The following is a 12,211-nucleotide window of genomic DNA, read 5'->3' as shown; positions in this document are numbered from 1 at the left end:
CAACATACAGTGCAATATTAGTTTCGAGGATTAGATGATTTTAATATATAGAATGTTATTTGGCTCATAGTAAGTAATTAGCTACCACTATTAACAGTGCCACTTGCTTTCCTATTCGTGATCAGCCAGGTACTGAGCACCTACTATGATTATTACGGTAGTTTCCTCACCAGTCTCCCTGCTTCTTTTCAGTCTCCCCACTTCTTCTCTGTCCCCCTCCTTCAGTTGTTTTCAGAATAATCCTATAAGTCAGATTTTGTCACTCCTTCAAAACCATCCAATGGCTCCCATCTCACTCAGAATAGCCAAAGTCCCTATGGTGGCCTTAGGAACCCTACATGATTGGGCCCACATTGCTTCTCTGACTTCATCACCTACTGCCCTTTCCGTTCTCTCTACCCCAGGCTCTTAAGAGGTCTCCCTGTTCCTTGAACACACCAGGCACGCTCCTGTGTCAAAGCCTTTGTATTTGCTCTTCCTCTGTCTGGGATATACTTCCCCTGATGTCTTCATGGCTCACTCTCTCAGAGGAAGAGAATGAGTTCCAGTTTCAACATACTGATATACAGTGGAACATTCAGGTGTTGTGGTTCCAGTTAGGAGATGGATATTACAGTCTGGAACTCCAGAGAATCATCGGGCCTGGAGACCCAAGTTTTGTAATAGAAGCCATGGAAATGCGTAAGATCTCCCTGGGACAAAGTTTAGGAAGGAGTCCTGAGGAACACTAACATTTAAAGGATAGATATTTAATTTCACTTCTTCCTTAGGATAATTCTGTAGAGATAAGTAATAGTATCACTTATGTTTTACCATGAAAAACCTGAAGCTTAGAGAAGTTAACTTATCAATTAGAAGCAGAGCTGAGAATCAAACTATGTCTATGAGCTTCTAAAATCAGTGCTCCTTTGTGTATCCCCAAGCGCACAGAGCTAGCTAGCGCCTAATAGTTAACACCTCCGCCCGGCCCCTTCCCCCCACATTTGACTTGCATTTGACTTCATAACTTAGGAAGGTATGGAATGGAAAAAGCCACGCCTGAAGTGGCTTATCACAGGTCTGGGACTTCTGTGTTACGTTGGGAAGTTGTACACATACCTACAACCTACTTCAGTGTTGAAGTGAAAACATTTGTCGATTACTGAGTGCTTTTTACGTAGTGAAAGCTAACTTTCACTCCAGAAGCTATATATTAATAATAAATGAATCCTTGTTACATCTTCATCCAGTCATGGGCTAGGTTATATATTAATATCAAAAGTTTTCTGTCATTCAGTTTATACCAACTAACGAGAGTAGTTAGGTATGTTTCTAATGTGTTCTCATATCAAAAGTTTTCTGTCATTCAGGTTATACCAACTAACGAGAGTAGTTACGTATGTTTCTAATGTGTTCTGTTAAAGGTAGAACTTCTACGGGTCACGCGATAGAATTCATCACCGCAGAGGGTGGGGCTGGAGGTGGGACCACCCTCATTGAGAGGTTCGTTTCCATGACAACGGTTGCTGTGGTGCCCACTACGCCTTTCCATTGGTTACAGCCGAGCACATTGCGGGTCCTCTGGCGGACCTCATTGGTTACGGTTCCGCAGTGTTGGGATCTGTCCGGGGCCGTAAGTGAAGTGTCGCAAAGCAGAAAGAAGGCGGGAGTCCCGATTGCAAACATTGAGGACGCCCAGGCGGTAGAGGCCGCTATGGCGAATCCTCCGTGGGCCGAGATTCGTGAGAAATTCCAGGCCGCGCTGGCTCTGTCGCGGGTGGAATTGCATAAAAACCCCGAAAAAGAACCCTATAAGTCCAAGTACGGCGCCCGAGCACTGCTGGAAGAGGTCAAGGCGCTGTTGGGCCCCGCGCCTGAGGACGAGGATGAGCGGCCTCAGGCGGAGGAGGGCTTGGGCGCGGGGGACCACGCCCTGGGGCCGCCGGCCGAAGTGGTGGAAGCCGAGGGGCCCATCGCCCAGGGAGCAGTGAGGCTGGCGGTGATCGAGTTCCACCTCGGTGTGAACCACATCGACACCGAGGAGCTGTCGGCGGGGGAGGAGCATCTGGTGAAATGCCTGAGGCTGCTGCGCAAGTATCGGCTGTCGCAGGACTGCGTCTCCCTCTACATCCAGGCGCAGGTGAGAGCGAGCACGGCCCACTGTCGTCGGCCAGAGGCGAGGGGTGGAGAGGGTCCCCACTCTCGCCAGGGCTAAAGGCAGATGTTATCAGGCACAATTTGACCCCGTGTTTTTGAAGCTTTGGAATGAACAGCTTGCAAATTCCACCGACATCACTTGCTGCTTCGCTTAGTCGTGGTCAACGCATTGGTTTCCTGAGACCCTACTACCTCATAAATGCCTTTTCCAGCTCTTCTCCACCAGTCCAAATCCTGTTCATTCTATTCAGAAGAAATCCATAGTAATTTAAATCTTAAGGTCTCGAGGAAATTACAGAGGATGTCCCGAGTGCATGCTTAATTTAAAACAAATTGTTCAAAAATCATCAGTTTCTGTTTTTGCCATATATATTCGTTTGCTCCCCAGGGAATGCTTTAGATTTTTTTTTTTTTTTTTTTAGATTTTATTTATCTGGCAGAGAGAGACACAGCGAGAGAGGGAACACAAGCAGGGGGAGTAGAAGAGGGAGAAGCAGGCTTCCCGCTGAGCAGGGAGCCCGATGCGGGGCTCAATCCCAGGACCCTGGGATCATGACCTGAGCCGAAGGCAGACGCTTAACGACTGAGCCACCCAGCCGCCCCTCCCCAGGGAATTCTTGCCCATTCTTCAAAACCCATCTCAAAACAGACTTCATACTTCTAGTGACTTTCTTTGGATCATTTTGTTCCGAACTTGTATCTTTGAATTCTTGTAATACTTACCGTTTCCCATTTATGTGGTCCTTGGTTTATTCTTTTTATTTTAATTTTTTTTAGATTTTATTTATTTATTTGACAGAGAGAGACACAGCGAGAGGGGGAACACAAGCAGGGGGAGTGGGAAAGCAGGCTTCCCGCTGAGCAGGGAGCTCCATGCGGGGCTCGATCCCTGGACCCTGGGATCATGACCTGAGCCAAAGGCAGACGCCCAACGACTGAGCCACCCAGACGCCCCATGGTCCTTGGTTTATTAAGAAATAAATCTGACATTCTCTTCGGGAACATAACACTTCAAAATACAAATTTGTATGAACTCCTTTTATGTGCCAGGAACTTGGAGTAAGCTCACAAACCCTTACATCCAGTAGTTCCAGTTCTTAATATATGTGATCCAGGGAACATTTACCAAAATTGATCATATGGCCTCAAAGAAAAACCTCAGAATTAAAAAGGAAATTGTACAGGTCATTTTCTTTTAACATGACCCAATAAAATTAAAAGCTACAGAATAACAGGAACTATGTCTCTTTTTGCACACTATTTATAACCTCAGTGCCTCCTCCATAGTAGGCCATTCTAAATATATGTCCAGTGGATGAATGATCTAATGAAATTCATAAGATGTTGAACTCAGACAAAACCTCGAAATTTTCTTTAATCATATGGTTGCCTAAAACCTTAATAAGCATTGAACAATTTCAACATCTCAAGAATAGAATTAGAAACCACCCTAAATGTAATATGGAATGTCCAGTATTTACTATATTTTGATTTTAATATGCACATTGTTTCATATCTTAATATGTCTAAAATCAGGATGCATCTTATAGCTGTGTCATAATTTACTTGGCAGTGTTTTCTTGTTGATAAAATAATTGTGTCTTACAGATGGGACATCTTACATTCAGTGAATACAGTATTTCAAATAGCCAACCTTTTCTGAAGGGTGAATTATTTTAGGTATTCGTACTAAAATCAGGAAGAAAACCTTGATTAGAAGTTCTGGCCATTGCAGGGGCACCTGCGTGGCTCAGTCAGTTACGCATTTGACTTGATTTTGGCTCAGGCCATGATTTCAGGGTTGTGGGATTGAGCCCTGCATAGGGCTTCACACTCCAGGTGGAGTCTGCTTAAGATTCTCTCTCTTCCTCTCCCCCTCCCCCCACTCTCTATCTCTCAAATGAATGGAAGAGGGGTGCCTGGGTGGCTCAGTCCATTAAGCGTCTGCCTTCAGCTCAGGTCATGATCTCCAGGTCCTGGGATCAAGCCCCGCATCTGGCTCCTTGCTCAGCAGGGAGTCTGCTTCTCTCTCTCTCTCTCTCTCCCTCTGCCCCTCCCCACTGCTCATTCTGTCTCTTAAATAAATAAATAAAATATTAAAAAAAAAAAATGAATAGATAAATCTTAAAAAAAAAGTTCTGGCCATTGCAATAATACAGAAAGCAAATAAGAGTTATTAATTTGGGAAAAAATAAAATAATTTCTAAAAGTAACTATTTGCATATGTGATCCTTGTATACCTAAAAACTAAAGTCATCAGCTGAAAAACTATTAGAACTGTGATTAATTCAATAAAGTGGGAGGATATAAATATATAATATTAATAGTATTCCTGTACATAAGCAATACTGGTTAAAAATACTATTTTTAGAAATTGCATTCACAGCAGCAATATTAGAGGTAATAGAACTGATAATCCTAAATGGAAAAATATAACAGTTTCCTGGGTGGCAAGAATTAAACATAACAGTCATATATATATATTTTTTAAGATTTTATTTATTTATTTGACAGAGAGAGAGAACAAGCAGAGGGAGTAGCTGAGGGAGAGGGAGACGCAGGCTCCCCAGATCTGGGTCTGGATCCTAGGACCCTGGGATCATGACCTGAGCGGAAAGCAGATGCTTAACCGACTGGGCCACCCAGGCACCCACATAACAGTCATATTCTGATACTCATTTGTAGGTTTAATGCAGTTTCTGCTGAAATCATAATAATTTTTCTTAGAGCTTGACAAAATGAGTATGTGTATATGAAAGAATAAAGAAAAGTGAACATAAGAAAAATAAAAATGCACTAAAACTAGCTTACCAGGTACTAAAACTCTACAGAAATAATAATTTAATTAGATTAGATTAAATGGTAATTTAATTTAATTAGCTAGTACCTAGTTTACCAGATACCAAAACTATACGGCAATAGTAATTTGTCTGTTTGTGCTAGTGTGTTTCTAACTCTACTGTTTGGTTGATCTTTTTTTCCAGTGGCATTACCACACTAGAATTTTATTACATTTAATATTTGCTATATAGGATGGGAGATTTTGTTTTAAAGATTTTATTGATTTGTTTATTTTAGAGAGCACGCAAGCAGGGGAGGAGCACAGTGGGGGGGAGAGGAAGGGAGAAAGAATCTCAAGCAGACTCAGCGCCAAGTGTAGAGGACACCGGGCTCCATCTCACAACCCTGAGATCATGACTGCAGCCAAAACCAAGAGTCTGAAGGTTAATCAACTGAGCCACCCAGGTGTCCCAGTGATGAGAGAGTTGATCTCACTAATAATAAAGCAAACTAAAAAAAATAGAAAAATTGGATCAGATTGGCAGAGATTATTAAAGATTGCTTATACTTGTTACTGGAGAGACTATGAGGAAACAGGTAATATCTATTAGCATTATTGTTAGTGGAAATACAAATTCATAGAACTTTCTGAAGATCAGTAGGTATCAGAATTCTGGAGTCAAGATTTTGACTTTAAAATTCCATATCAGGGGCGCCTGGGTGGCTCAGTCCGTTAAGCATCTGCCTTTGGCTCAGGTCATGGTCCCAGGGACCTGGGATCAAGCCCCGCATCGGGCTCCCTGCTCAGCAGGAAGCCTGCTTCTCCCTCTCCCACTCCCCCTGCTTGTGTTCCCTCTCTCGCTGTGTCTCTCTCTGTCAGATAAATAAATAAAATCTTAAAAAAAAATAAAATAAAATTCCTATCAATATCCTAAAATAATATTGGGACAGGTATGCAAAGGTATGTCAGCATGGATGTTCATCACAGCATTGTCAATTAAAAAAAACCAAATATCAGTCAGTAGCTATATGGTTAAATAAATATGGATACATCCAGGGGCGCCTGGGTGGCTCAGTCGTTAAGCGCCTGCCTTCGGCTCAGGTCATGGTCCCAGGGTCCTGGGATCGAGCCCCGCATCGGGCTCCCAGCTCCGTGGGAAGCCTGCTTCTCCCTCTCCCACTCCCCCTGCTTGTGTTCCCTCTCTCGCTGTGTCTCTCTCTGTCAAATAAATAAAATCTTTAACAACAACAACAAAAAAATGGATACATCCATACAGAAGAACAGTGTGCAGCCACTAAAAAATAATGATACATATTTGTTAATCAAAAATATCAATATTGGGGGCGCCTGGGTGGCTCAGTTGGTTGGGCGACTGCCTTCGGCTCAGGTCATGATCCTGGAGTCCCGGGATCGAGTCCCGCCTCGGGCTCCCTGCTCGGCGGGGAGTCTGCTTCTCCCTCTGACCCTCCTCCCTCTCATGCTCTCTGTATCTCATTCTCTCGGTCTCAAATAAATAAATAAAATCTTTAAAAAAAAAAAAATCAATATTGGGGCGCCTGGGTGGCTCAGTTGTTAAGCATCTGCCTTCGGCTCAGGTCATGATCCCAGAGTCCTGGGATCAAGCCCCGCATCGGGCTCCCTGCCGATGAGCCTGCTTCTCCCTCACCGTTTGCTTGCCTCTCTGCCTACTTGTGCTCTCCCTCTCTCTCTCTTTGTCAAATAAATAAATAAAATCTTTAAAAAAAAATTAAAAAATATCAATATTAAGAGGGAGGGGGAAGACTATAAGGCATGTTGGGAATTAGGTAGAATGATTCTATTTTGTAAAAGACTGTGTGTGTGTGTGTGTGTGTATGTGTGTGTGTAGGAAAAAGTTTGAAAGTAACAGCTCATGGGAATTTATGATATTCTGACTGCTTTGTCTCAACCTGGTGTTTCCTTCCTGGGAAACTATAGAAATAGAAAACCTGGATCCACATTAGATTATCAAAAGAGACTATCCCCTTCTATCTTCACTGGGTTCTGGAGGCCTTAAGAATGATTTTTCTCCTTGGGGCACCTGGGTGACTCAGTTAAGCATCCGACTCTTGATTTCAGCTCAGGTCATGATCTCAGGGTCATGAGATCGGGCTCTGTGCTGGGTGTGGAAGCCTGCTTAAGATTCTCTCTCTCCCACTGCCCCCTATTCACCCCCCACACCTCGGGCATGATCTCTCTCTAAAAACAAAACAAAAAAAAGAATAATTTTTCTCCAGTTTTCCTTCCAGTTTTTGCTATCAGCAATATACACTTGCATTATCATCTTTTTTTTTAATTAAAAAGTATATTTTTTAAGTAGGCTCACACCCAGTGTGGGGCTTGCACTCCTGATCTTGAGATCAAGAGTTGCATGCTCTACCCACTGAGCCAGCCAGGTGCCTCTCATCTTGAGTGAAATTTAACTACTTCACCTAAGTAAAATTTCCTAACAAATTAGTAGATTATTCTCTCCACTCCCAGGATATAAATGTATAAAGAGTAGCTTTTGTGTGTGTTTATAGCTTTACTGAGGTATAACTGGCATACGATAAACAGTATATCTAAAGTACGTGAGTCCCTTACCTTGGAGAGCTGAAGTAATGGGAGGTCCTTTGCCCACGGTGTGGGCCGGAGATCATTAAACATTGCAGCTGCCTGAGACTGCTGGGAATTTCAGGATGACAGAAACTTCTGAAGCTGTTCCCAAATTTGAAGAGATGTTTGCCAGTAGATTCACAGAAGATGACAAAGAGTACCAGGAGTACCTGAAATGCCCTCCTGAGTTCCCTCCAGTCGTTGAAGAATGGAATAGCAGAGCTGGTGGGAACCAGAGAAATAGAGGCAATCAGTTGCAAGATAACAGACAGTTTAGAGGTAGGAATAGTAGACGGGGGTGGCCAAGGGACAGTCGATCCAATCAGTGGCATGGATGGTCCTGGGGTAACAGTTACCCGCAGCACAGGCAAGAACCTTACTACCCCCACCAAAATGGAAGTATGGTTACAACCAACGGCCTCCCTGTGGTTACTACTGATGGAAACGTCAGCAGCTTTTAGTAAAACCGTTTTCTCTGTTACCATGACAAAAGTTTGTGTGTATCTTCTGTTGGTCATAGTTTTACATCTGATTTCAGAGAGTGGATTATTAACTTTTTGGAACTTGTGACTTTAAAAAAAAGATGAGATCTTACTAGAGATGTGATTGTTCAGTATGCCCCTAAAAAGGTTGTGGATTATGTTGCCTGACTTCTACCTCAGATTCTTCTTTGTTTCCTGACTTAATAGTGCTTTGAATTTGGTGTCTGTTTTCTTTGTTTGACCTCCAGGAGTTCTGTCTTTCTTTTACACAGAAATAAAAATTCTAAAGTAGAAAAAAATAAAGTACATAATTTGATGAATTTTGACATATGTATATACCCATGAAACAATCTCTGCAATCAAGGTATTGACCGTATCCATTGACCATATCCATCTACAGGCTTCCTGTGCTCTGTAATCCCTCTCTCCCTCCTTTATTCTCTCTCTCCCTTCGCCTTGGCTCCTCCTCCGCATTTTCTGGAATTTCATAATGGAATCATGCAGTGTTTCTCTTATTTTGGTCTGACTTCTTTCAGCATCGTCATTTCATTGCTGCATCTGAGATATTCATGTTTTTTTTCTTTTTTAGTCTGTTAATATGGTGAATGACCTTGATTGATTTTCCAGTGTTAAACCAAACTTTCCTTCCTGTGGTAAAAATACACTTGAAGTTTTTACCGAGTAAAACTTCGGTGAAATACTACCCTTTCTATATATTTTTGAACTCCATTTGCTAAAATTTTAATATTTTTTCATATCTGTGTTCATGAAGGATATCAGGCTGTAGTTTTCTTGTTATGTCTTTGGTTTAGTATGAGATGGAAAGCATTCTTTCCTCTACTGGGCAGAGTTGTGCAGAGTTGGTATTATTTCTTACGTTGGTAGAATTCACCAGTAGTACCTTTTTAGCTGTTTTTATTTTTATTTTTATTTTTATTTATTTTTTGACAGAGAGAGAGAGACAGCGAGAGAGGGAACACAAGCAGGGGGAGTGGGCGAGGGAGAAGCAGGCCTCCCACGGAGCTGGGAGCCCGATCGGGGCTCCATCCCAGGACCCTGGGATCCTGACCTGAGCCAAAGGCAGACGTTTAACCAACTGAGCCACCCAGGTGCCCCTATTTTTTATTTTTTTAAAGATTTATTTATTGGGGCACCTGGGTGGCTCAGTTGGTTAAACGTCTGCCTTCGGCTCAGTTCAGGATCCCAGGGTCCTGGGATCAAGCCCCATGTTGGGCGCCCTGCTCAATGGGGAGCCTGCTTCTCCCTCTCCCTCTACCTTTCCCCTCCACTTGTGCTCTCTCTCAAATAAATTTAAAAAACCTAAAAAAAAAAAAGATTTATTTATTATAGAGAGAGAATCTCAAGCAGACTCTGTGCTGCGTGCGGAGCCTGATGCGGAGCTCGATCTCATGACCCTGAGATCATGACCTGAGCTGAAACCAAGAGTCAGATGCTTAACTGTCTGAGCCACCCAGGTGCTCCTAGCTGTTTTTATTTTACATTTAATTTTTTCCTACCTAGTTTGGTATCCTGAGGGCAAGAACATGATGATGCTCTGTGAATGATATAGTAGTTTCTGGTGTATTTTAGGATTTATATTATATTTAAACATAATTTATGTAGAATGTCAATAGTAGTTATTTTTGTGGAGTGAACATTTAAAAAAACCACTAACATTATGTGTCAATTATATCTCAATAAAAAGAATTGCAAAACTAAAAAACAAAACATTACACTATTAATTTTTAAAAATCAAATCAGTTCTAGATCTTTTGCATGGTCTTTACCTTCAAGATCGCAATAGGTTATGGCTCAAAAGAAAAACCTTAGTTTTTCTTAGATACACTCTGGGGTTCTCTACTTGGTTTAAGATTTATCGCACACGGGAACCATTGCTTTCTGTGGCACAGCCTACCCTGGAGCTAGCAGGTTAAATATATCACCATCCCATCGAAACAGAGCACATGTGGCCAACCAGTTCCTGGTACTAGGGAAATCTCTAGACTCTGTAGGCTAGATACGGTGTACTGGGTTAGGCTGATTGGTGTCCTGGCTGAATGGAGTTTCTCAGGGACTCTTGTCAGGAAAAATAAGTTGAACTAGAGAGTGGGACAAGGTGATTTGTGCATCCATTTCTATGATCAGGAAATGAATATTAAGGGAGATTATATTCTTTGAGTCTGGGTGGGCAGAGTAATCAGTAAGTTAGTAGTGGGCAAGAGCCCCTTTGGGTTTCCCCAGGGTCCTGCAAAGGACCCTCCTAGATAAAAAGAAAACAACTGTCCCATCTCAATACATTATCCCTGTGACCTACAGTCCCTACTGAGGACTGATCACTTAACTTAAAAAAATGATAGAATAGAAACATTATGTGAAGCCAGAAGACCAGAGGTCTGTGTTCCAGAGGAATGATCAAGTCACCTGTAAACTGTAGGGTTTCTACGTGTGCCCCCCCTTTTTTTTGTGCCATGAGCCCCTTTTGCAGTCTAGTAAAGCCTGTATTTCATAAACAGAATAATTATTTTAAATGTATAACATAAAATGTAAAGGGTTACAAAAGAAATCAGTAACATAGAAGTTTATTGAAATGTTTTCTTAAGAGATTTATTTATTTATTTAAGGGGGTGCACAGGGAGAGGGAATCTCAAGCAGACTCCCTGCTGGGCCTGGACCCTGAGATCATGACCTCAGCTGAAATCAAGAGACATGCTCAACCAACTGAGCCAGCCAGGCGCCCCTGAAAGTTACTTTAATTGGAAGATTTATATTGTCATTATTTATTTCTCTTTTCTTTATTTTCCAGAATAACCTGGGTATCCTGTGGTCTGAAAGAGAAGAAATTGAAACTGCACAGGCTTACCTAGAATCATCAGAAGCACTGTATAACCAGTATATGAAAGAGGTATGTTGGATGTCAGATAAATTTTAAATTTTTATTGAAACGAGTCAAGATGTGGGGGCCCTGGGTGGCTCAATTGGTTAAACGTCTGCCTTGGGCTCAGGTCATAATCCTAGGGTCCTGGGATCGAGCCCTACATCAGGCTCCCTGCTCAGTGGGGAGTCTGCTTTTCCCTCTCCCTCTGCCATGCTCTCTCTCTCTAAAATAAATAAATAAAATGTTAAAAAAAAAAAAAAGGAAAGAAAAACTAGTCAAGATTTGAAGGCTCTTATTCCTCATTTACGTTATTAGTACATGACTCTTCAGTATACCCAGGGATCTCTCTGTAGAGCTATCTAGGTGATCATCTAATAGGGTTTATATATATATAATGTATTATTTGTTTCAGGGGTACAGGTCTGTGATTACACAATACAGTCTTACACAATACACAGTGCTGACTACAACACAAACCCTCCCCAATGTCCATCACCCAGCCACCCCATCCCTCCCATCCCCCTCCACTCAAGCAGCCCTCAGTTTGTTTCCTGAGATTAAAAGTTTACTCTTATGGTTTGTCTCCCTCTCTGGTTTCGTCTTGTTTCATTTTTTCCTCTCTTCCCCTGTGATCCTCTGCCTTGTTTCTCTAATTCCACATATCAGTGAGATCATATGATAATTGTCTTTCTCTGATTGACTTATTTCGCTTAGCATAATACCCTCTAGTTCGATCCATGTCGTTGCAAATGGCAAGATTTCATTTTTTTGATGGCTGCATAATAATCCGTCGTGTGTATCTATATATATATCACATCTTCTTTATCCATTCATCTGTCGATGGACATCTGGGCTCTTTCCATAGTTTGGCTTTTGTAGACATTGCTGCTATAAACATTGGGGTGCATGTGCTTCTTTGGATCACTACATTTGTATCTTTGGGGTAAATACCCAGTATTGCAATTGCTGGGTCATAGGGTAGCTCTATTTTCAACTTTTTGAGGAACCTCCATACTGTTTTCCAGAGTGGCTGCACCAGCTTGCATTCCCACCAACAGTGTAGGAAGGTTCCCCTATCTCCACATCCTCACCAACATTTGTCGTTTCCTGACTTGTTAATTTTAGCCATTCTGACTGGTGTGAGGTGGTATCTCATTGAGGTTTTGATTTGGATTTCCCTGATGCCGAGTGATGTTGAGCACTTTTTCATGTGTCTGTTGGCCATTTGGATGTCTTCTTTGGAAAAATGTCTGTTCATGTCTTCTGCCCATTTCTTGATTGGCTTCTTTGTTCTTTGGGTGTTGAGTTTGATAAGTTCTTTAT

General features: G+C 42.1%; 1 protein-coding gene and 1 pseudogene across 1 annotated transcript in view; both read left to right on the top strand.

The window, feature by feature from the left end:
* Positions 1-1,624: 1,624 nt before the first annotated feature.
* The window catches only part of KIFBP (kinesin family binding protein), a 40,513-nt gene continuing 29,926 nt past the window's right edge, over positions 1,625-12,211 (top strand). Inside the window, exons 1-2 of the mRNA XM_031021972.2 lie at positions 1,625-2,119; positions 10,817-10,915. Coding sequence (XP_030877832.1) covers positions 1,694-2,119; positions 10,817-10,915 — 525 coding nt within the window. The 5' untranslated portion in view covers positions 1,625-1,693. The remainder of the gene's footprint in view (positions 2,120-10,816; positions 10,916-12,211) is intronic.
* On the top strand, positions 6,470-8,999 carry LOC145722210 (RNA guanine-N7 methyltransferase activating subunit pseudogene; annotated as a pseudogene).

This window comes from Leptonychotes weddellii, chromosome 6, assembly GCF_054177405.1.
Source record: "Leptonychotes weddellii isolate Sample4059 chromosome 6, ASM5417740v2, whole genome shotgun sequence".
NCBI classification, from domain to species: Eukaryota; Metazoa; Chordata; class Mammalia; order Carnivora; family Phocidae; genus Leptonychotes; species Leptonychotes weddellii.
The sequence above is the reverse complement of the archived record's forward strand: the minus strand, read 5'-3'. Positions and strand labels throughout refer to the sequence as shown.